At 38.9% G+C, this 25,525-nt stretch overlaps 1 protein-coding gene across 4 annotated transcripts in view; it reads left to right on the forward strand.

The window, feature by feature from the left end:
- RNF19A (ring finger protein 19A, RBR E3 ubiquitin protein ligase) overlaps positions 1-25,525 on the forward strand; it is a 58,379-nt gene that overhangs the window by 14,592 nt on the left and 18,262 nt on the right. For 3 of the 4 annotated variants that reach the window (XM_037378947.1, XM_037378949.1, XM_037378946.1), the window contains one exon: positions 23,896-24,652. In XM_037378947.1, the coding sequence (XP_037234844.1) occupies positions 24,036-24,652 (617 nt within the window). In that variant the 5' untranslated portion in view covers positions 23,896-24,035. Of the gene's footprint in view, positions 1-18,020; positions 18,115-23,895; positions 24,653-25,525 lie in introns of those variants that run through there. The other variant, XM_037378950.1, reaches the window with a different exon arrangement.

The raw sequence follows: 25,525 nt of genomic DNA on the forward strand, positions 1-25,525 counted from the left end.
GGTGTATTAACAAAACTTTTCATTGAAGTGCGCTCCTTTAATATTATGCTCTGTAATAACAGTGCTTTCAGTAATCTCCTGGAAATAACATAATTTTTAAGATGTCGTATCAGTTCAGCTCTACTTCACAGCAGTTTTTTGGTGGGTTCAGAGACTCATTTTCCAAGGCCATGATTAGTGAAATATTTTATTCTTATTGACAAGCCAGACCAGATGTGAATTACAGGTAAATACAAGGACTATGTTTGATATACCAAGTGCTCTCCCTAGCTCTCTAATTGGTCTGACTTCCTCTTGCTTTTAATCAGGATGCCTTATTGAATGTTACAGCATCAAAGCTGTTAAATTACTGGAAAATCTCTGTCACAGCTAGATAAGACTGTACTTTGTTTCATTAGAATAAAGTTAACTTTAATTTTTTTAAGGAAGCTTTTCTTCATAACCTTGTTTATTCGTTAGAATAGGCTAATATGTTTACATCGTAATAAAGTACACTGCTTTCCATCCTGTATTTGGTATTTTGTGAAGGATTTTTTTTTTAAAGAAGAACAACACATTTGTTAGAGAACTGAAATACTACTGTATTTTTATGTCCATAAAATTTTAACTTCAAGGTTATGTTTCATTTAATACTTGTAACAAGTTTGTTCCAGGTTAAAGGGAGCTTGCATTCCTCACCAAAAATTGGATACAAATACTCTTCTTAAAAGGCAGCACTTTGAATTGCTGGAGCATTTTACATTCAAGGCATCAGTTTAAAAATTTTCTGTCTTGCCAGTTGTGGTTACAAACTGGTTTATAGCTAATCAATGTGTTTCCGAGGCATTTAAAATAATGAGGAAAAAAAAAAGATTTAGAGTAAAACTAATTCTTTTGCATAATTGGGTTGCTATTACAATACTAGGTTTTTCTTTAACTCAATGATTTTGATAAAAAGTGTGGGCTATTTTAGATGTTATGTGTAATCAGAGGGGAATATGGGAATTTCGGGGAGTTACTTTACCCGGTGCTGTACAGGAAAACAAAGAAAGGAAATTCACTCGGAGCCAGAGTGTGGTACCTGGTTTGACTGTGCATACCTGGTCAGCTATCTGAGAAATGTTTGTAATATGCAGAGTATCAGAATACTCCTGCTGTTAATTCCCCGCTACACTCTCTTTTTGTTGGTAGCTGGTATAGTGATTGAGAGGAGATCGGATTTCCCCTCTGCCTTGAAAACCAAACCAAATCCTTTCCCTTCCCCAGCCCAGACTGGGAACGGAGAGAAGTTACACATGGGGTTGGGGAGACTCGTTCATTTCTGACCCCTGCAGGTGGCCGCTGAAAAATTCGGAGACTGGGATTAAATCACTGAAACGGATACCAGTGTCGGACAAAAGCCATCCCGCATGCTCCAAGGGGATTCGATCGCAAGTTTAATAATGCTTCACAAATGAGAAAAAAACGTGCTGTCAGTTTGCTGAAAAATTTATTAAGAAAAAAACCCATGCCTGTTCAGGATGCGGTTCTGTTGTTTTTTTTTTCCTGCCCGTAGTCTAGTCTTGATTATGGGGGGAAAAATATTTTAGTCCAAAATTGAAATTCAGGTGATTAGTGTGGTATCTAGTTGGGTTTATAGCCTGGTTCTGTTCTTCTGTATCTGCAATTAGACAGCAGTCTTAAAATGCCCTGTGACATCCTGAGTCAAAATAATCTGACTTTTGACTACCATTTTAGGTTTTTGTGGAATGATATTTTCTTGAATAGTTGGCCTCTCTATCTTTACATGGTTATTTTTTGCTACTCTTAAAGATGAGATGGGAAAATCCAGAAGAAATGGTGCTCAAGGATGACAGGATTTTGTACTTGCATGGGAGAGTTATTTCAGAACTTGAGATTAATTTTTCTTGTTGTCATTGTATCTTATTTCTTAAACTTCATTTAAGGAATTCTTAGTGGAATATAAATGCAGTATCAACAGCGTATCTGTAAAACAGAGGCTCAGAGCTGTTAGAAATAAAGCCTGTCATGTGGCAAGGCTGGAAAGAAAATGAAGGGTTCGCTGTAATTTGGCAATGATGTTTATTTGGCAGCCCTCCCATCTTTTCTTATCTTGGCTGGTGTTCCGTCAGTCCGTGCACTTATATATGATCACTTAAATTCCATTTATTCAATAGCCAGCTGAAAATGTGATGCATCAGAAAGATTATGAAAGAGACCTGTGATATACCATAATAAAGAAAAAGACCCAAATTTGTTTTCCTTTCTGAACAATCCACGGTTATTCTACTATCTGTTAAAACTGTGATTTTTAGATCAGTTTGTCTATTGAAGTTTCTGTCACTTTAAAAGAATGAATCTTATGTAAGACCAAAAAATTTCATGGTGTTTCTTCTCAAGGTTTATTATTTCAGTCTGATTCATTTCCTGTTTTCTGCTAATGCACTGACAAAAGCAGAAACAAGTATCCTTCAAGTATTTGTAAATCTAGAAAATACGTAATTTACTGTATTACAAGTGGTTGCATGTAGCTGTAGATGCAAAGCTTTACACGGTATGTCTGTCAGTCTCTGTCATGTGCTTGCTTTCCCAGCTAACCCTGCTGCTCCAAGGCTTCACATCTCTTTAGGAGGCAGCTCTGTTCAGATCTGACAATGATGAGGATAAGTTAGAACTTCTGTTCTTGTATCATAATGTGAGAACAAGAAGATATTCGGTAACGTTAGTAGCAAATTAAATACTGATTTTAAAGGAGTAACTTTTTGTTGAGCTCTGTTTCATTAGTCTGTTGGGCTCATTACCATAGGCTTTCTTTGGGATTCACAGCATTGAGAGAGATTTGATATTTATATGGAGGGCAAAATAGAAAGGGCTAGAACATACTGGCAGGGAAATAAACTTATGTTTTGGATTTGAAAGCAGCCTGAAACACTGAAGAGTTCATGATTAGGGCATGGGCCCAATGGGAGACTACTTTCACCCATCCTCCACACCACGGAGTCTTAGGTGCTCTGGAGACAGGATCCTGTACTTGTGAAATCAGTGCAACTGTCCTTATGTTCTGGTGAGGGACCCTACCTTGAGGGTAGGTCAGGAATGTCTATTATTTAAATAACAGTATGCTTTTTCTTATGGTTAGCGATACCTTGAAACATACTAAAATTGTAACATTTTGATACGTTCTTGTAAGATTCATGATGTTTGAGTAAAATATAGGTTGGGCTTATCTACTACATATATATTAAAGGTGTATCTAAAGAGCATGCCTTGCATAAAAGCTAAATCTTGCCCCTTTCAAGCAAGTATCTGGAAAAAGACAAACACTTCCAACAGGGTATTGTTTAATGAAGTTGTGGTTCATGCTGTAATTCACAAATTTATGAATTAGGAGACAGTTGGAGGTTTGCAGTTTCTTTTACAAAGCAATCAAATTAAGTAATTGCTTAAATGGCTTTTTAAAATTAAATTTGGGATTACAGTGGTATCATATTTAAATCCTTTTTGAATTTGTATTTCAGAATTAGTCTGCATGATAGTATAGCAGGCTTGGTCTTGTACGTATTTATTTCTCTGTTAGAGAAGACTACTTCACTTGGAGAAGTAAAAGCAAGGCCTTCGAGCTTTTGAATTCTTTTTGTAGTGCGCTTTTCTGTGTGTAGATTGTTTTATTAGGTGCTTAGTATAGAAGATTTCTTATAAAAGTACCAACCTTTTTCTTTTATAGTTTGTGAAGTTAATACTGGAGATGTCATTAAGTTTTTGGGGTTGTTCTGGTCCTGTTTATCAAGTATTTGTCTTTTCTTCTAAATACGTCGGTCCTTCAAGGATGAGAAAGGCTTACTCTTAAACGGCATTAAATACATCCAGGCTACTGTTACAGACCATGTGTTTTGCTGAGCAAAGGAAAATTTAAGGGCTCTTTCTCCAGTGATGTCAGTCATACGGAGGATATTGTACTGTAAAATGAACAGTGGATTAAAGGGAGAAACATAATCTCTTTGTACTGGCATAGTTCATGGATATTTGAGAGACACTATGGGGATACATAATGAGAGGAAAAAAACATTCTTTATTTCTGCTCCAAATGGTGGTGGGATTTTTTAAGGAGAGCCATGGTGGGGAGAGACTGGACTGGTGTGCTACGTGTATTACAGTACAGGCAAATAAATGCAAGTGGTGAAGTTACTGTGGCTTAATGCTTACTATCTCAGGTGCAGGAGGCTGACCATGCGATCTCAGGCTAACTGTGAGAGGAAGACATGGTCTCCTCTGGCCGTTGTCAGGCTGTTCTGTGCCTTGTCTCTGAGAGAGTTTGGCAGGTCACATTCTCTGTCTGCCTCGACCTCCTATGTGTAAAATAAGAATGACATGTCCTTTTTTTACATGCTTTGTTTTTAGAATTCATACTATATCCAGAAAGACACACATATGCTAAGTGTATGATGTAGTGGAAATGGTCTTGGTAGGTATTCATTTTTGACTGGGACTGCTATCATCACACAAGCAACAAATCATTCATCTTTTTAGGAGTGTATGGCTGTATGTGTATACAATACTTGGAACTGATGGTACCTTCTATAAATAAGATGGTTTAAAACTTCACATTATGAAACCAGGCATTCAGGTTTTTTATTATATTTCATCCAAAATGTGGTTGGTCTGAAACATTTCTATTTTGTGGCTTAACTAGGATATTAAAACCAACAAAACCACCAGATACTGTTTCTGAGAATGCAGAGGAAAGGTTTCTTATTGTTTAAAAATGTAATCCCTTGCAACTGCTCTGAAAAAGTTATGCCTGTATGTTACAGCGGAGGTGGTTGTCTTATTTTCTTTCTTTTTTTTTAATTTCCTTGAGAAGCCTTGCTCCATCTTTATTCTTTCCCTGTGAAAACTTGCAAAGAATGTCAATTTTTTAGAAAGTGGTTTTGGGCATTTTCTTTAAAGACTGGTTGGTGTCACACGTAAATTCCTAACTATTTCACATACAACCAGACTTTTTTAGCTGTTTTAGCAATTGGTGAGATATTTAAATTTTGGCTCCCAGCTGCCAGGCATCAAGTCATTTATGAGAGAGCCAAGTGAGAAGGAGGAATGCTTCCCCTGTGCTTTGTCTCAAGCCTCAACCTGGCAGAGAACCAAGTGGGAGATGCGTGCCTGCAGAGGAGGTATAGAAAAAGGTGGTGGGTAGAGGCAGCAGGGGAAAGGGGAGATTATGCACTAAGTGTATGCCTTTAGGAAGAGTAGGATGAAAAGGCTGCACGCTGGGATAGAGGAACTGAGGGTGATGAAGGCTGAAACTACTGGAACAGTTGTTTTTAAACTTTTTAAAGATCAAATTTCCTTTCTTTTTATGACAACTTTTCCTATTCCCAATATATTTCCCTTCCTGCCATACATGTATTTTTGTAGCTGTCAAACTTGATCGTCTGCAAAAGAAAATGATGGAAGGAATGAGGGGACTATTCACAGGTATTGTCCTCAACCCCTGCTAGGTATTGGCCAACATCTGGGCCAGCACAGTGTTACGTGGGTTTGGTTCCTGGGGAGGTTACATGAAGCTTAGCCCTGGATAGCCCTCTAAGCTGCTACCCTGTGTCTGCTGTTGCAGGAACATGGGTTCAGTTTGTTGTGTTCCTCCACCGAGGTGTATTGCATAACCCCAAGTTCAAAAAGCACTGCAGCAGACGGTAGTCTCCTCGAGGGAAGACATTCTAGGTTTGTTTTCCGGTTTAGAAACCCATTGGGGAATATTTACCAAATCTGTTACGGGGATAGAAGCTTCGAAGAGAAACTAGTTCTAGCTAATGCTAGCTAAATCTTTGCATTTGGTGCCTGCACATTACTAAATTGTATAAAATTTGTTAAGAGAACATTCTCATGCCCTAACAACAGAAAAAAATATTGTTGACATTTGAATAATCATAGACAACAACCACATTATTTGGATGATGCTGGGGTATAAACTTAGGATAGAAAATGCTAGAATGAGGGATCTGTGGTAGCTTCATTTGTAGGGTATTTGTGGTGCTGGGCAAGGCCCTTATTACAGCAGGTTTTTTGTTTTCCTGTATACCCATCTTTAGACATTCAGGTGCTGATCTGCAGGTAGCTACTGCTGTCAGCGCTCAGCAGGAGTTTTGAACCTATACAATCTTATACCGACACAAAACAGCCTTACAACTTTGGCAGCCTACAATATCTTGCTAATCTTACTTTGGGTGGCACTTTTAGCTTTGGTGTCTGTTTCCTGTTTTGAAAATTTGGAAAAATAATCTTCCATTGCGGAATTACTATGAAGATTACACAGGACTACTCTAAAGATTGATTTGTTGATTTTTGAAGCCACTAGTCTGGTAAAAATAGCTTATAGACTTGTGTGGTATTTGTGAATTCCGTGTTGTATAATGTTGTAAAGCAAATAATATATAATACATAAGTTACGGGTCCTCATTTAATAGGGAAATGAGGAATAGCCATCCATGGAATGAGGATAGCTGCAGAAGAATTGGTATGTCTGTGTGGTCTTACGGGAAGTTCAAAAGCCAGACCCAGCCTTTAGGATACTTTTCATCTGGCTTGGTGCCCTTCTCCCTAAGATCTGGAAGTGGCTGCTAGAGCACTGAGGAGCATACAAACAGCAGTTTTCCATCTTCTCTTATTACAGTTCACCTACTGGTGCTATGTTGCAACTTGTCCCTGTAGCAAGCAGTCAGCTTCTTGGGTGGGAAGCAGCTGGCCCCACTTGATCTGCACATCTGCCTACAGCACCCTGGCAGCTGGATCCCTGTTGTGGACAGGGGAAGAGATGTCCCAAAGTCCCTGAAAGCAGTGACAAGGATCAGATGCTCACATCCAGCCATCGTATGTGCTGAGACTGGACGGGCACTTGCATTGCGTTCCAGTGCGTCAACTACACAATCAAGTGGATGGATAGAGGATGCTGAATTTCATTTTCATGGCCAGTTTGCATTCTGGTTTCCCTAATTTTTGAGCACTCAGATGTGCAATGTTAAATGTCCAAACAGTTCTTAATGTAGTTTTGTGTACCTTTTGTTATCCATAGACTATTTGGTAATGTGTGTCAGAAGCATGTAACGTATTTACTGGGGCAAGGTCTTTCTGGGGGCGCTGAAGAAGGGTAGCATTTTAGCACTTGTGATGTGATTATAGCAGGCATAGCTGTATTGGAACTTTTCTGTAGCATGGTTAAATACACTATGGGAAATACTTGATTCTACAGGAGTATCATCATCTTACTTAATACAACAATTTCATTGTCTTGGTTGCTAGAAAGACTTGGTAGCTCACCTTTCTTGGTGTATCTTGATACTCTAGACATAAATTTAAAAGGTGTCAATATTAAGATAGAAAGTTAAAGTAGGAACCCTTGTCGTCACAAATGCTGAAACACAGGCATGATCCAAACTTGTATATTATATTAATTTCCTTCTTTATTATCAAGCCAAACTTAAGGAGTCACTTACACAATTATTTTACACCAGGTTAAGACACTACCTAATGAAAGAAGGCCAGCTTCTAAAAACCTGTACTGCTATTTTTCTTACTGTCCTGAGAACAACTTGTGTCGCATCCTCCCTCCCTTTCCCTTCTCTCTGTAATTAGTATGCCTCATTGTTATTGGTGAGGTGAAATTAATGAACAAACAATATTGCATCGATATGCCAGTTGTAGACACTTGTGACATCTCTGGTAGCTTATCTTTCACTCCACCCATTTCATTTCTTCTGTCTTTCTCCTTTTCCTCTCCCCTCTTCTGTCTCACATCACAGTCCTTTCTAGGTTCCACAGGTGACTATATGACTGGATATTTGGAGGATGTTAAATAGCGAGGAGAGGGATTGTACCCAGACAGGGAAAGCTGTTAAATTTTAATAACTTGCTAGTTGTTTCTCACAAACTCTTTGCTGTTCCATTGAAAAGCAGCAAATGTAGCTGAAGATGCTGTAACCTCACTAATGGGGAAGTCTGGGCAGATACAAACTACTCCAGTTATGTCTAAATTTAAACAAAGCGGTATCTTTTTGAAAGTAACTGTTATCTTCCCAGTGTGGAACAATGTCAGCCTGACCTGCAGTTATTTAAAAAGGCTGCACTCAGTGTACCTTTCAATTTGAGTTAAGGCTTGCTAGTAGAAGTAAATAATGAAAGTCTTGTGATGGCGAGCTGGAACAATTTGTTTTCAGACACAGCATTTGACATGAGAGTTGACTTGGCAGATTGTAGTTTATTTACATTTATTATTCATATTCTCTACCTGTTTTGATGTTAGAATCCTTCTGAACTTGCCTTGGCTTTTCTGCCTGCTTAAATTGCATTGCACAGCTGTCACAGTTACACAACTGTGATAGCTACAAGATGATGATTTTCTTTTGTTGAGTGACAACAGTTTTGTTCTAAGGAGGATTTGTTACTAATACCGGGTAAAAGTTTGCAGCAGAGTACTTACATAGTTGCACACAACTTTAAAAGAGTGAGGAATCATTTATTTTCCTTCAATGCAGTATTTGATAGCTTGCAGTTGGTAGAATGATTTGAGGGTAAGTGCTGAACAGTGGGATTGCAAATCAAAAAGGTCAGAAGTAAGGACAAAAAGGGAATTGTCACAAATACTTTTATTGATAATGGTGATCTTAAAAGATGTGAGCAGGAAAAAGGGAAAAAAAAGAAGGAAAGAGCAGCTAAAAAACTTTCAGAATTGATTTCTGCTTAACTTTTCAGTTTTAATTTTTTTTTTAATGCAGTGTTGCATAACTGGTTATAGTAGTATATAAGTCCTCCTTACTGAAAGCAGACTTAACATACCAGAAATGACTTAGCAGTTTTTTGCAAAGTAAATAAAATCTGTGGAAGCATCTACTAATTTGAATCACAGGCTCAAAGCTTCTAAATAATTATTAACTTGTTAAAATAGGAATTTGTATGATTTACCTATGTTAAGATGATCTGATTAAACTGTCTCATTTCTAGACTACTAGAACTTTATTTTTTGTGCCTTATTTTTCAGCTAAAGTTGTTAAATTTCATAACTGCTGGAAAAGTTAATCTTACAATGGAAACAGATGTGTAACAGTTTTTTTGCAGGGGACTTTCATTCCTCAGTGACAGTGATCAGGCCTGTTTTATTTCTGTTTTGGCACTGGTACAATGTATGATTCATTTTTGTCTCATGTTAGCTGTAGCAAGGAAACCACACATGTATTGCAGTGTAACAAGGTTAGAGAATTACATTTCAAATCAAATATGAAACAGTCAGCAAGGGTATTTATTCCTTCTGTGGAAGTTTTGTCCTGCGTTACAAAGCAGACCTGGGGAAAAATCTCTTGCGCAGATGTGTTTCACCTCCACTATAGGCATTTCTGTGGTGCCTGAAGAATGGAAATGGTGATAATACTCCATTATTGAAACCTGAAATAGTTTTGGAGTTTTTTTACCCTGGCTGTTCCCTTCCCTGTGTTGTCATAGTATTGCCCTCCTACCCCTCCAAAAAACCTAAATAATAATAATAAAAATAAACCAAAAACCAACCACAAAAAAAATGCTGTGTTTTTTTAATTTCTTTCAATAGCCAGAGGAAAGGTCTCAGTTGAACCTAGAGCCTTGGATTTATACCTGTGTGGTAATCTGGGGGGAAGGAAGCCGTGATAGCTGGACTTTCCAAAGAGCAGCTGGCATCGTGTCCAGGTATTTTGTACTGATGCCAGTCTTGCTGGGAGGTGGCAAATGCAAATACAGGTTTGTCCAGATCACAGTCCATTGAGTTGGAACAGGATCACTGGTAAACTACAGTTAACTCCAGCTAATGTTTGATGGTGTCACCAGGTTATCTAGAGACAGATGTAGCCCTTCGTGAATATGAAACTAGAATCTCTTTGGGTCTGGTTTTTGTTCAGATGTCAACATAATCTCTGGTTTGTCTGGTTTATCTGTCAGATACTCATTTTTCTACCAGGAGCTGCTTTACATTCAAGAGCAAAGTGGAAGCTAGTTTGTTGTATTGTTGCGTGTTTGTGTGCAGGTTTGTAAATCCATGTTTTAAATGTTTCAGCTGCTGCTGTCCTCTGTGAGGGTTCTTCTGTTTCATGTGGCACTTTTGCTGTATGTCAGACAGAAGCTCTGATAGAAGTGGGGTGCCTTTCACTATAAATGTGGGAGGGTAGCTGGAAGTAAGGTGTGAAGATGGCTCACGAGGTCTTTGTGCAGTGAGGGGACTGACTGTGAATGTCCTTTTGCAAACAGACCCGAGTTTGAGGATCTGTGACATGAGCCTTCACGCTTGTGAATGTGCCTTTGTGTGTGGCTTGCTGAGGGTGAGCATTGCCTTTCTGAGTAAAAATTCAGATTGTTATCGGTGTTGGATTGGAACAGAGGTGACCCCTTGTAGCTGTGGAAGCTGAGTGAATAGAGGAGGCTATTGAAATAACTTTTGAGATCTTTTTAGTATTATTGTTAATTACCCAGATAGCCGCTGTGAGGTATTCTGCCACCGTTGTGGACACGGACATGGTGAACTGCAGGCAGTTTCAGGAATGCCTTAGTCTTAAGTGATTTGCAGAGTATATGAACTGTTAGCTTTGGCTACAGTTACTCCTTTTAGAGTAATCCAGATGTTTCTTACTTGAGCCATCTGTTTTGTTTTTGAAGATGGAGAAGGAGACAAATGCATGGCTGTCTGCCCTCGTTCTGTCCGGGCTGGGCTGTGTGGCCCGGAGGGACAAGGTGTGCTAGCAGTGGGCTGGTGCTGCTGTCCTGCTGAGCTGCCGTGACCGGCCGGGGGGGGACGAGGACGGGAACAGGGCCGCAGGCTGTGCTCTGCCTGGCCTGCTCTCCAGCTGCTGCCTAGCAGGTTGCTTCAGCTGACCTCTTGGGCTCTTGCTGCTGCTTCGTTCTCTTCCTGGCTCTCATCGATACAGAGAATTTACCTGAAGCCTGGAAGATGAGCCAGTGACATGAAGAGACAGTACAGCCGTAGTCTTGGACTGAAAAATTGCATTTGTCTTCCCCCTCTTCCTGCTCTTCAGCATTTGTTTTCCGATTCGGGCATCCAGCCTCTGAGTTACATAGCACAATGGAGACTTAATGTAACTACTTCAGAAGCATCTGTTGGCAAGAGAGCTTTGACGTCACGAAGTTAGGGAGAGGTTTTGCATTGCACACAATTCAGTCGCTCTGGCTGGTGTAGATAATCGCATGTTGGAATTGAAACAGAGTCTGGACCTGGTGTATGTGTGTGTGTATCACTGTGAATGGTGTGTGTAGCCAGCTACTCAGTGTATATCTTTTGTGGGTAGAAAATGTACTTGACGAACTATGTATTGTCCAATTTGTTTATTACAGACATTTCAGATTATCTTGTAAATACTTGTGCCTGACGTTCTTGGCTTGCAGGATATTGCTTTCAGCTCTTAAACTGGGTTTACGGTAACAGTTCTTTGCTGGTGTTTCAAAGTGAAGATATTTTCAGAAGGAATTTTTTGCCAGTGTTAACATTAGGTTTAGATAAGCAAACAGAAAATAAATCAGTAATTGTCTAACTGCAAATTTGAAATTCATAATGGTTACTTGCAAGTAGAAAGAAAGCAAGGATTTTAAAGATACACCTGGGAATTATGATCTGCCGGAGAAAGTGGTAATTGTTTTTAAGACTAACAAGAGGATTTACTTTTGTTATTGCTGATTAAACAAATTTCTTTGACTTGGAAATAAATATGAAAGCCTGTGTGTTATATTCAATTTAAGATACTTGTTCATCTGAGATTTATCTGGATGCAAACAGCTCAGGAGAGCTATATTTAAGGCCATCAGAGGCGGAACTGTGGTGTCACTGTGACAGGAGTCAAAGTCAAGCTGGAGGATTGCAGCTGATACAAAAAATAAACGAGAAGCTTTGTAGTGTTTACAAATTACTTACTCTGCTTTTAAAGGAAAAAATCATCCTGACATTTGAGGACTGTATCTCAGATTTAGGCTAACGAGTACTCTGGCCTGAGGTAGCATCTTTTGTACTAACTCATGTTTACGGAGTGTGATGTTTCTGTGGTCTAGGAAGCTTTTAAATCTGACTTGAGGTATTGGGTTTGTTAAAGGTTTACTGAAAAGGGGGTTAGGTTTGAAGGATACATTGCCAGTGTTACTGCTTTAAAAACCACAAAGTATGGTTTTACCTCAGAACCTGAAATAACGCAGGTTTGTTTGGAGGCTATAATTAGAAAGTGTTTAGCTGTTCTAAATAATGGAGAAAGTAGGGCACAGTAGCTTTTCTAGGTAGTGCGTTATGCTTGCTTCGTTTTTTTTTCCCTTTTGTGCCTGTTAATGTTTGAAATGGATGATGTGTCACGGTCTGTTGCACCAAGGGACCACAACTAATGTGTTTTCCATAATTGTCTAGAAGAGCTGTTAAGATGATGCTGTGTGGAGGAAAAAATTACCATAGCCCAATGTGTATGTAAGACATGTTAGAATATGTCTGTTTGCACCTGTAAATGTGGGATTGGGTGTGGAGGGGGAAAAGGTTAGGGTAAAGAGGCTTGTAGTCCCTCCTCAAAAGCATGAGAACAGGGGAGTTGTATTTCAGAATATTCCCTGTGTTGTGGGGCCTGGCAATGGAGGTGTAACTTTGCTAATTTGAGAAAGTCCGTGGAGTAAATGGAATAGTGCAAATACATCTTGACCCACACTTGGTTTTGTCCTTTCAAATGGCAGTTGCTCACTGAGTGCCGCCAAGTGCTCCTGCAGCCCTCCTCAGCTGGCAGAGGAAAACCACTGTAGGTCTTCCTGCATTTTATTTTTTTTTCTCCTGGCTTTGTGTTGTTGTTAAAGGTATTAAGCACAGCAGGGAACCTTGAGGTTTTTGGGTTGTTTTTTTGAAAGTTTGTGGGAAGCATTCTGACAGTCTGGAATGTCACGGCATTGCCAGGTTTTGTCGTACTGTGTGACCCAGAGTGTCACCTGGGTGGCAGAGGACTGTAGGTCTCTCTGGCTAACGCACAGTGGCTTGCAGGGGATTACAAACTCCTCCTGTCTTGCTTTGTGCTTTGGTGCCATTGACAAGGCATGAGGACAAAGAAATTTCTCAACAGTATCGTCTCAAGGCCAGGAGCCGGTGTTTTTTGCACTAACTTTTCTAGCTATTTGATATAGCAGGTTTTTTGCATAGAGAAACTGCTTAGTCCCATAGTCTGTAACGGTTACCTGTGTTGCTGTCAGTGAAAAACTGTTGGAAAAACTTGCATCAACCTGGCTAAATCCTGCTATGTGCTGACATAGCATATTTTTTTGTCACAGTATATGATGTTGTTGTAGGTGGAATAACGTGCTGGCAGAATAACCTCCTCCTTTTGGCATATATTGTATTTCTAAGCGTGGGTAAGAGAGCCAGATGTACCTTAATGACAAGCGGTTCAGCTTTTTCCTTGTTTTGTGCTTTTTAACTGGCGTTTACACTATTTATAATGCTAGTGGAGTCTATCTTGTAAAGGCTGCTAGATCATTCCCCTTCTGTTGCCCTGTCTATGCTGAATAGGCTGTTATCTTTCAGACTGGTCTTTTTATTTATTTATCTTCAGCAGGACTGGAAGAATCCTTTCCACTAATTGTTTTTCCCCAAAGAAGCGTCAGTTTTGAAATTTTCACCTTGTGTATCTGTAAGCAAAGATCTGTTTATTCATGGGTAGTCAGTTATTTTACCTTCCTTTTCTGTAATGTTCTCTTCTCGTTCTACATTGGGTTCAGCTGCGAGATAAGTTTCGTGGTACTTTTGCCATTTCCTGACGCCAATGGTTTTTCTGGAGGCAGTGAGTGTTTCCTGTCTGGAAGCTAGAGGCAGTGTTCCTGGCAGGACGGAGTATTTTTGTTTCCCTGGCTAGACCTTTCCCTGTCTTTGTTTTTGTCTCTCTTTTTCTCTCAGTTGTTCATCCTTTTTTTGATGTTGGTCTCTATTTGAAATAGCACCAGTTCTAACTAGAGCTATCGCTAAACAAAAAATGAACTTGGTGATATAAAATACATCCATGCAGGACTTTTCAGTTAATGTACTGACAGAACAAATTCATAAGCCAGGCAGCAGTAGAATTGGGCACATTATACTAGGTTTTGCACTAACCTCACATCTGGAGTGAACAGGAGCGGTTAGTTACACCGGTGTAACTGTACCTGACCCAAGGGCAGTTTCAGCAGTAATGGTATTAGCCATAACAAGAGTTCAGAAGACATTCATGGTTGCTGTCTCTATCCTGGACTTGCTGCTGCTAGAATAGACTGGCATGGATTATTCATTCAGTCACCCAAGTTTTTCTGAAAGTTTTATATTGAATTATATTTAACAGAATTATTAGTTTCTCTTTAAAGAGATTTGCATCAAGTGAGACCAATGCACGGTAGCTATTCAGTTCTCAAGGGCCGAGTTACTGTCATTTCACAGTGGCTTTCAGAAACTGTGACCAAGTACTTACCCCATCCTGTGGTAAGGTAACAGCCTAATTTGATCTCACTGGAAGAATTCAGAATTCTTTATTAACTTGTTCCCTTTTAGTTAGTCAGTTTACTTTGTAAGTTTTATCCAAAGTATATCTGTTTTGTTAATAAAACTGGTAAAATAGCACCAAAAGATTAAAAAGTAATCTGTTAATAGTTTCCAGCACTACTTATTTTGAGGAAAAGCTACTTCAAGATCAGCGCACATTTTTTTTTTATTTTGGGTTTGTTTTTTCTATTTTTCTCCCCCCGAAATAGGTTACTGATGCCAGAGGAAAAAAAAGAGCTGGAAGATGCTGCCAGTCAGCTGGTCAATAATATCTTTCCGCAGTGCAAGATAGAAACTTCTGGCTCTTACTGAATGTAAAAATCAATAGAAGCCAGAAACTGAGATGTGTCACCTCTTGTGTATCCCCCCAGGCTGCTGTCTCTCTGGTATGCTGTTCAAATTCTGCCCAAGTGCTCTCTCTGGAACTCCTGCTCTTGGTTTCAGATCAGTCTACTTCAGTATTTGTCCCACCTTACATCTTGGTACATTTTACTTGGTTTGTTTTTGCAGTAGGGCAAACTTTTTAAAACCTGCTTGAAAACAAAAGCTTGTCAGAATTCAGTATGTCGCCATTACTGTTTGACTGGGCAGAATTACAGACCTGAAATTACATCTGTGTATGCTGGAATTGTGAGTCTTGGTTATTTTCATTTTGGAGGAGTTTTTCTGTAGGAATGATCTCAGCATTCAGGAGTGTTGCAATGCTTTCCACTTGCAGGATTGGTGACGCTGCAGGAAACAACTTTCTGGTATTATTTCACTGGTGTATATATTTACTTCGAGTATTTTGCAATGTATAGTTTAGAATAAAAAGCAGCTACAGGAGTTTCCAAGGAATTATTATTCAGCAGTAGTTTTAAAGAGTAAAACCAAAAGTGGAGAACACTTATTTTCAACTGAAATAAATACAGAGCTAAAAAACTCTGAAAACTTGCTTTGGGATTATTTTCCTAATTGCTAATTTGCTGTTGCCAGATAATTTCTTTGCCTTTATGCTTTTATTTAGACTGCTTTGATGAAGTGTCTGGATCTGTTCATACTGTATAATCAGAAGACTGAATTCAGAATGAACTTCCTTATTTTATTTAGTCTTTTATATTGATTGCTCTTAAAAATTATTTGGATTTTAAAACCAGAATTTACAACATATTTTTACATTTTTGGGTTTATGGGAATTTTTATTTATCTCTAGGCAGGTCAAACAGTCATTTGTCAATCTTTTGAATGATTTGTTCTTACAGGCTAATGTTCTTTTCAGCTGATGGTCAGAAAGAGTACTTAGTTTAAATTGAAGTACTAATACAGTTAGATTAAAACTTTTTTTTGGTTTTACACAAGATAGGCAACTTGTGTAGTTTTTAATCCTTAGTGTTGTGTCTACTTTCCAGACCACTAGCTAGTGATATATTGCAGAACATTACTTCAATGTAAATATATAAATAAATCTCCCCACAATATTCAGAACAGAAGTGAAAATCATCACAAGATGATGTGCCCATCATTGCACAAAGAGAATACATTCCCATCACTTACACAAGAAAAAAATTGTGCTAGCGTAAGGATTTTAATGATTGAAGAATTGAAATAGTTAAAAGCTCTGGTGATTATTTGTTTCTTCTCCCTCCCCTTGTTGTTTCCAAGACTTTGGTTTCTGTTGGCTGAGTCTGTACATTTGCGTACAGTGATGCACCACGGTGCATAGGATAAGCTTTCGACATAATGAGCGAGTGCATGGTTGAGCTAAGGCTGCTCTGCAGAGTTAGATAAGGGAAAATTGATCCTGTTAGTTTTAACTTGCAGCAGACGTAGGCCTGGAGATTCACAAATAGAAAGCATCTCTCCCACTGCATTCTTAGCTTTGGTCAACCATTACACTCAATATACCCAGATTTAATGCTGCTGGTTTGGAAAATTAATGTCTTTAGCATTTAAGGAATTCTTGCCTGTTTGCCACCCGGCTGAGGGGAGGTACTTTAAGTGCACTCTCTTCTTTACAAACATGATCTGCAAGAGGAACACTTTTGCTGGAGTTGGCAACGGGCTGTTCAGAGACTTTCAGAATGAGCTGAGCAGCTTGCAAGACTTCCTTTTCTAACAGCAGCTGTCATGGACACATGATACAGGATGTATTGTACATAAATTTCTAAGAAAGAAGCATAACTTTTTTTTTTTTGTTCTGTTGAAGACTTTTCTAGCTGTCAAGATTGGGTTGTCATGTTCCATTTGTGAATACCATTGCGAATTTTAAAACAGAACATTGTATATTAGTTAACTTGTGGCAGTTCTGCAGTGTGTACTCTGCAGGCTTCTGTATATTTTAAATACTGTCAATCTTTGGATTTTAATGCTTGGTCAGTCTGTCTCGGGCTTTGAGCCCGAGCGGGTTCATGGTCAGTCTGTTTGCTTCGTTGTTTTACAAACAGTATCGCTTTGTTCTATAAGTGAAAATAGAATTTCCAGATAATTGACACAGGACTTAAAAGAAAAATGAAGTGCAATCAGAATAAACTGAAAGTGGTAACAGTGCATAATGTCGTTTTTAAAGAAATTAAAATATCTCTGCCTCACAAGTGCTTTTCTTGTAACTTCTTGTACGATAGTATCTGTGAATACCAGGAGTTTTTTATGATGTGATTTAGAATATGGAGCAATAATCCAGACATGACATTGCTTAGAGAAAGCATAATGTTTTACTTTAACGTTTGTTGAAAGATAACTTTACAAATAAATAGTAGTCCTGTTCTTGCTTTAGTGAACACCCCAGCTGAAGTGCAGATTAACAGCTGAAAAGAAAGGCTGGCATGTGTTGAGGGGATTGCTCTAGCCTTTTGTCTGGTTTTGGTATCTAGCATTAGTCTTTTGTTTAATTTTACAAGGCGTTACATAGTGCCTCTAAAATATCCTTATTCTTAGAAGACTCTCCTAAAGTAAACTGACTGCATTATAGAACCTCCCGTATGTTAAAGCAAGCCCTTTTGCTCCTGGATGATCCCTTTTTTCTCACTCAGCATGGGTCTATTGGCCTACGTGTGTCAAGCTGGCTTGTGCCAGGGGGTATAACTTCCTTTCAATTCAGGGATAAGGGCTCTACTCTGTTCTGCTTATCAGTTCTGTGCCGATAGGGGCATGGCCCAGATCTTGTCAGCACCTTCAGCGAGCCTGCTGCAAGCTCCAGCGTGGAATTAGTGAGCAAATGCTTAGTACAGTACTTGTAGGCAACAGCTCCCAGTCTTTTGAATTTGCATAGATTAAGTGAAATTATTTTACTGAAGCTGCTCTTCTGTTGTTTAAAGATGATACGTAAAGTTTGAGACTTGACATGGCAGACTACTAAAGTTTTGGGAGTCCTATTTTTGAAATAACTGCATCTGTGCAGCGATCAGTAGTCAATCGTAAGCGTAAAGAAATGAGAGCCTAGTTAACTACATGATCAAGTAATTTTCACTCTGAAAAAGATTTACTAGCGGTAGAAGCAACTCTGGTAACTTTCATAAGGAGTTGTCTTTGTGCTTTAGGATAAGCATTCACATACGTGGCTCCTAGAACAAAGCAGGACAGGAGTAAAGATACCTTCCTGCAAAAGTGTCTGAAAGGTAAGAATTACTTTTTACTTGGATAAATTTCATAAAACTTAAACACCAGTGCCCTCTTTTTCAAAAGCGAAAAACCATAATGAATTAAAATTTAGATGAGTATATTTTTAAAGCAGTTTTACTCAGCTCAGTTTGAGTTAAATGAATTATTTAAGTCACTTTGTCTTTACATTTTTGCATCCTGCCATACTGTAACAAATCACTGTAAATGTTTTATAAGTGTCTATAGGTCTGGGTTAATTTTAAAAGCTTGAGAAATCTTCTGATAAGAATTTCTTGACTTTCTTTTATAGAATAAACTTTTCAGTTTAATCCAAATAGTATCAACCCTTTAATTTCAACTTTTATTGGAAATCAAAGTTAGGAGACCAAAAAAACCCCCCACAAATTAAATTTAAATATCTTTACCGTCTTCTAAACATTAAATGGAAAATATCACTATTCCTAACTTTATTTTTTGAGGGGAAATACATTGAAGGAGTCATAAGTGCATTCTGCTAATTGTCGCAATTAAGCGTTTCACCTATGCTGCATTATGTTACCATTAAGGAGTTTCATTTTTCAACTTAGTGCATATAAAGGTTCTGCCAGAACCTCTGTTGTTTCTCCATAATTTCTATTTGTTTACTTCCAAGTTCCAAAGTGTTAGTTCTGCTTATACTAAATCGTCTGTGATTAAATCAAGTAACAGTCCTATCGTGCTCTGACACCATCTGCATTGATGTGAGTGGGTATGGTGGGTTTTTTTAATGGGACATGGTGTTACAGAAGCACATACTGTCAGAATTGTTAAGCTCTTTCAAACTGGTCATCACTGTTTGAACTCTTAGAGGTGCCAGATTTTTAGTTGAACCTGAGGCATGTGTAAAGGAAGTAGGGGGTTATTTTAGAAATATTTTTTTCACCTAATTTTTAAAACTATTGTGGAATGAATTGACATTTAAATAATGCCCATTGAAATGAGAAACTTGATTGCTGTTTTAATCCTGTGCATTGGTATTTTGTAGCTTAAGCTTTTGCATATTTTTGGTTTACGTTTTATTCCACTATTTTTACAGTTCTTACACCATGGAGTAAATAAAAAGGTAAACATATTTTTGGTGCCTCTTTTAGATGTTTAGAGATACCTCTATGTTAAGAACATCATAGCTTAGAAATTTCAGGATGCTATGTGATTGGCAGGAGTGCTCATTGGAAGAGGGAGGCAGAAATGTATTTCAGATCTGTGATGCCTTGTCACTGGATGACCTTCAAGTTCTGGGGTTTTTTTGTTGCAGCTCTCTTTAAGCTGGAGCAGTGCGTTTTAGAAAGCAGCTACAGAGTGTAGATGCTGGGAATTACAGATGTCAGAGAAGGAAGCTCTTAGTTTTAATCAAGAAACAGCTTTCAGTATGCTAACACAAACCCTGTGCTTGGTTAAATTGCCAGGAGGAGCAAACGTCTAAAATGAAGGGTGTTCATTTGCAACAGGAAAAGTCTAAATTTGCCATTGAAGTACAAGTGACACGAGGTAATGTTTAAGGGTTTTAGTCAGGAGGTAGGTACGTCTGTTTATGGCGTTTTTTCTCCTTCCGTGCACAAATGTTCAAGCCTGCCTTCATTTTGCAGATGTGTGAAGCTGCTTGTCCTGGTGGCAGACTCCCTTGTTTGTTGCTCCTGTGCACCAGGTTGAACATGTAATCGAAGAGCAGGCAGCATGTTGAGCTTGTGCCCCTGATGTGTTTGAAAGACAGTTTGGAGCATGAGGGAGTTAGTCTGGCTTAGGGAAGTAGGGCTGTATCACTCTTCTCTTGCAAAATCAGTAGGATTATACTCGGCTGCCCCAGTGCATTTCCTAAAAGATTGTAAATTGGTAAGATGAGATAAGCAAAGGTTACGTCATGGGGAGCCACACTAGAAGCTGTTTTTCACAGCAGTCTTCTCTGAGTTGAAAACTCCCTTTGCAAGATTATTCCAATTTCCTTTCCCTCCCGCTCCATTCTATGGTTACCAATAGCATTTGCCCGAAGCAGCATGGTCAAAAAAGAATTATAGAAGGAAATTAACTGGGTGTTAGGTTTTCCCCAGCAAACAATTTAGGAAGGATTACTGAAGGAACAGAGCAGTTAAGTACTGAGCTGTATGTGAGTTATGTCTGTAAACATCATTTGTGCTTTTGGAGATCTTTAAATGACAAGGTGTGTGTTTGTGCTGTGGCCACTGGTGTTTTGTGGCAGTCTGTAGCATGAGCAGAATGCAAAGCACGGCTGGAATTTGGATTTGTGGTAGGGCTTTAGGCATGGCAGGAAGCCAGAAACATGTTTTTTTGTAGTCTGTAAGTAAGTGCTTTTGAGGAAATGTTGAGGATGGTGGTGAACTTGTATTTTTAGGAGTTAAACTTCATGTGTGGTTTTTCTATTCCTTTGCTGTGTCAAATTAGCTGCTTCTGTATATTGACAGGGTTTATACTGGTCAGTGAGAGTGGTGCAGAACTTGCAATGAATGTTACCTCTAGAAATCAGATTGTTCAATATTACTGCCATAATTGTGTGTCTTGGCTTGTTTCAAGTCTCTTGATTTCAGAGCTTAATTTTTCACACAGTGTATCTCCTTCATGTGGACTCATTGTTACTGGAATAATACAGTCATTGTGTTCCCTGGTTGTACAGAATCAAGTATTTTTTCCCTCTTTTTGTCAGCGAAAACATGCAGATGCTGGGTTGGGTTGGGCAACATGAGAACTGGCTGGTGCTCCAGACTGCACTAATAAGGCTTTTATGATTTTGTACAGCTCTGATCATTATTAGCATTGTAACAATTGTCCTCATTATTCTTTTCCTGAGTCATCTGCTGAATCTTTTCACTTCAGCAAAGTCATCTTTGAACGTCACTAAAGTGGCAATCCAAAAATACTGTATAAGGAAGAGTATGGCTTTTAAAACTAGCTTTATGCATTTAAATCTAAAGAGCATAACTGACAATTGTCTGAAAAAACCTGGCAACTTCTCTATTCAAAATCCTGCCAAAGTTTAACTGTTTTCTTTGCAAGAGCAATCTGCTATTTCTGAGAGACTGCCTATCAGATATCGTTACGCAAACAGAACTATAGGATGTACTCATCTCTTTCTTTAGAGCATGGGAGAATCTTTGTTTATTTTTTAAAAAAAGTACAACTGGTTCGTCACCAGAGCTGCTATTTCTTGATTTTGTACATCTGTTGAAACTGGCAAAAATGCTGTAATATGCATTCTTTCCTCTCCAGAGAAAGGGAGGAGGGGAAGGCTTGTAGTCATGGGCTTGGCTGTGTTACTGTGTTTACTTCCTACTTTTTTTGTATTTTATTAAACAAAAAAACCAAAACTGAACCAACACCACCTTGCTTGAAATGGATGCTTTGGTTGCTATTCATGTTCAAAGACTGTCCTGGCTTCTGGAGGATGGCACTTTCCACTGTCCTGGCAGTGTCTCTGTGAACATACAAATGTTAGTAAGTATGTAGTTATGATAATGCTTTCAAGGTTATTCTTGCACTTTTAGACTTACAAATCGGCCATAGGCTATAGGATTTGTGCATTTGTAGCATATTTCAGATACCATCTACCAGCTATGTGTATCTATGATATAACATCATACCAAGATCCTGGAGAGAAGGATGTTCGCTTCTGTCATCATTGTTGAGCAGGTTTTTTTTCAGTTTCACATTTTTCCTTTAGATAAGTGGATGTCTGTTGGTTTTTTGTTGGTTTTTTTTCATTTAACAAGGAATAGTAGCCGTAAAAGTATTAAATTTGTTTTGGGAAAAGAAGCAGGTCTGTTCCCAGTCTCCTTTTGACTAGATTTTAAGCTGAGAATTTGCCCTTAGAAGGGAAGGAAGAGTATGTTATGTTCTTGAAATATGCTTTACTTCAGACCCTGGGAATAAAATAAGATTTCTCTGGTTCATGTTTCACACAGGTAAGATTTTCCCGGGGCGGGGGTGTGTGTGTGTGTGTGGTGGAAAAAAAAGCCTAATAATAATTCAGCATTTGAAAAAATAGAATAGATTTTAGTGGCTTTTACATTCTTTCTTAAAAAACAACTGAACAAAAAAACCCCCTAAAAATAAAAAAAGCCTAATGGCTCAAAACCTATGACCCCTTTTTAGCAAAACCCGGGGGTGGTTTTGTTTGGGTTTTTCTCCTTTTAAATTCTTACACCTGAAGAAGGTAGTATTCTTGTGGGGAAGCATAAATTGAGTAGTTTTGACTTGACTATACCTGCTAGTACATCTATAACACCAGGGTACAGTAAACGCTGCTCTGGCGAGCTGGACAGCCCGCGGGCTGTTTTCTGTGTTTCCCCTTTGGAAGGTATACCTGTTCCCCTGCTGGTGAGTCTTCCTCTGAAACTCCCTGGTCTTGAGCCTGGTCATCTTGGTGATGGTGTCCTGGAGACATACAGCGCACGGTTGTTTTTCGGCTGGTCTCTAGCCAGTGTGCAGGCTGCCTGGACTCTGGTAAATAGAAGCATTCACCTCGGAGGTGGTTTTTTACCTCCCTTCGTCTCCTCCATACCAGGATGTGTGAGTTAGAGCTTATATTTTTGTCTCATCGTCAGTGGCCCTCTACATTCCTTTGTTTCTACCTTTGGACTTACTTCTAGTATCCAGTTTCTGACTTTTACCATCCTGTGCTAAAACGGTAGAAACCCATTGCACCCCTTTGTGGGAGGCAAGTTGGGAAACGCTGAGGGAAGAAATGGTGCCAGCAGCAGTTGCATCCAGGTATGCGGCACTGATGTGTAAGAAATGCCTTCTTGTTCTTCTGTTGCAGCAGCAGCTCACTAAGAGTTAGAAAAACCCTCTTGTACAGTGAAGCTTCCAAGAAGTGGTAACATTTGTGCGTTTGGGGCAAGTTTTTGGTTGGAGGTGGTCTGCCGCTTCTTGCAGCTGCCTCCTCCTTCGGAGGCACCTTTCTCTCTCTCCTCTTGGAGCTGCTCAGTTAAGCAACAGAGAATAGAAAAAAAATCCTTGTCATCATCTTGTACCTAGAGAATATGTACCTATGCGATGGCAATCTGGGGGGCTTTTTTTAAAAATAAAAATCAGTATGATAAAAATTCAGATGTTGTCACCTTAACGCCAGTCTTTGCTTGAATTGCAATGTGGAAGTTGAAGGGCAGGGCGGTGTTGGCTGTCACTCACTCTGCAGCTCTGCTTCCCGAAATATTCGGGTGCCTTACATGATAAATATGCATCTGCATACTTCTCTGAGAACTCTTAGGTTTTGAGAGTATCTTGAGTTGTTTAGCCACAGTGATTTTAATTTCTACTGGCAGTCTAAATGGATTGAAAAAAACCTATTGTTTCTTTCAACTGACTATATTGGGTTTGTACGTGACCTTATTGCACATGTGGAAAATGTAAGGTAGAGAAAAAGGAAAAGTTTCCAGTGCTGTAAGCTTGTTACTAATGCTTTATAGAAAACTTGTTATATATTTCCTTAGGTGTCACCTTGGGTTATGGTAATTTCTACACACGTACACACAAACCCCACACCCTTTAGACAGCAGAAGAGTGAAGATGCTGTTCTTGGCACTGCTTAAGTGTAATAAAGATATTCCTTGACTACAGGGAAATTTCAAGCTTGTTAAGATGAGAAGGATGTAAAGGATAGAAAAAGCTGACAGAAAGAAGTATTGGGTCAGATGGTGAGGAGAAGGTGCTAGTAATATGAATAACAGGTCATTAGAGTGCTGTGACCTTTCACAACCAAAAGTGATGGATGTGGTTCTAACTTTTTTTTATCTTTCCTCCTAATATAGGGAATTTCTATGAAGAATTTGCTGGAAGCAGGTACACATGAATTTTCTGCATGAAGACTCTCAAACTGGATTACGTAATAATATGCCTGTATCTTCTGACTCTTGATTATTTTGATCCTTAAAAATGATTAGGGTTGTGTATGAAATTTAACCCATTTCTGATGAGTGACCTAGACATGAGTTTACATCGGCAAATGGGCTCTGATCGGGACCTCCAGTCTTCTGCTTCCTCTGTGAGCTTGCCATCAGTTAAAAAGGCACCAAAGAAAAGAAGAATTTCATTGGGCTCCCTTTTCCGGAGAAAAAAAGACACAAAACGCAAGTCTAGGGATTTAAATGGTGGTGTTGATGGGATTGCAAGTATTGAAAGTATTCATTCAGAAATGTGTACAGACAAGAACTCTATTTTCTCCACGTGTACCTCTTCTGATAACGGAACAACCTCTAGCAGCAAACCAAGTGGAGACTTCATGGAATGCCCCTTGTGCCTTTTGCGGCACTCCAAGGACAGGTTCCCGGAGATAATGACTTGTCACCATAGATCTTGTGTGGATTGCTTGCGTCAGTATCTCCGGATAGAAATCTCCGAGAGCAGGGTTAATATTAGCTGTCCAGAATGCTCAGAACGATTTAATCCTCATGACATTCGTTTGATATTAAATGATGACATCTTGATGGAAAAATATGAAGAGTTTATGCTTAGGCGATGGCTGGTTGCGGATCCTGATTGTAGGTGGTGCCCAGCTCCAGACTGTGGGTATGTATTTTTTTCCCCAGTATCTGCAAAAAAGTGACAGTGTAAATTAATAGTGGTCATAGTATTATGCTTTTTGAAAAGTGAATTGCTTTAACATTTTACTACATGTTGTACCAGTAGGTAGCAGACAGAATCCTCTTTAAAAAAATAACAAAGCAAAACTAAAACAAACAAAAAAACCCCAAACAGAAGCAATGAAAACCAAAACAGCAAAGCAAAAAAACCCCCAAGCTACAACCTGCCTTCCAAAATAAAACCCTTCCTCAAGTAGGATTTTTTTTTTTTTTTTCTGCACAGGGGGAATGTCATGCAATGTCATGAAACTTATTGGTAGGTGGTTGCTATGTATCTAAATATTTAGATGTTGCACTGCCAAGGCAACAGTGCAAAACTCAGACTAAAGAGAATTGAAAATTTGATGACTGTACTTTTAACTTAGTCTGTTAAAGCAGAGTGGATATTTTGGGCCTTTTAACTGTGAAAAATGATCGAAGGTTTTCTCTCGGTAGAAATATATCTTCCATCTTGTGATTTGTTGAGACACCACTTGTTGCCTGTCAACAGCATTCTGATGTAAGATAATAATTGGCTTGTTCCTGCTTATTATCTGAGGAACTTAATGTTTTAACGCTGCTTTAATACTTGAATAATTCTGAAACCATTCTGAGTTCTGTCATGAGTAGGCTGAGTACTACTGAGCAGCTTACCATGCTTTTCTGCTGTTGGTATCTCGTAATGTCATTCTTCAGCAAGTTTTTTTTTAGAGAGATTGTTTGCATTATGTCTAAAGGTTACAGCCATGATTGCCATCCAGATGGGCAGTGCCCAGTAAAAACGCATAGAAGATGACACCTCTGTTTCAAAGTCTCACAG

Source organism: Falco rusticolus, chromosome 3 (assembly GCF_015220075.1).
Source record: "Falco rusticolus isolate bFalRus1 chromosome 3, bFalRus1.pri, whole genome shotgun sequence".
In the NCBI taxonomy this organism is placed as follows: domain Eukaryota; kingdom Metazoa; phylum Chordata; class Aves; order Falconiformes; family Falconidae; genus Falco; species Falco rusticolus.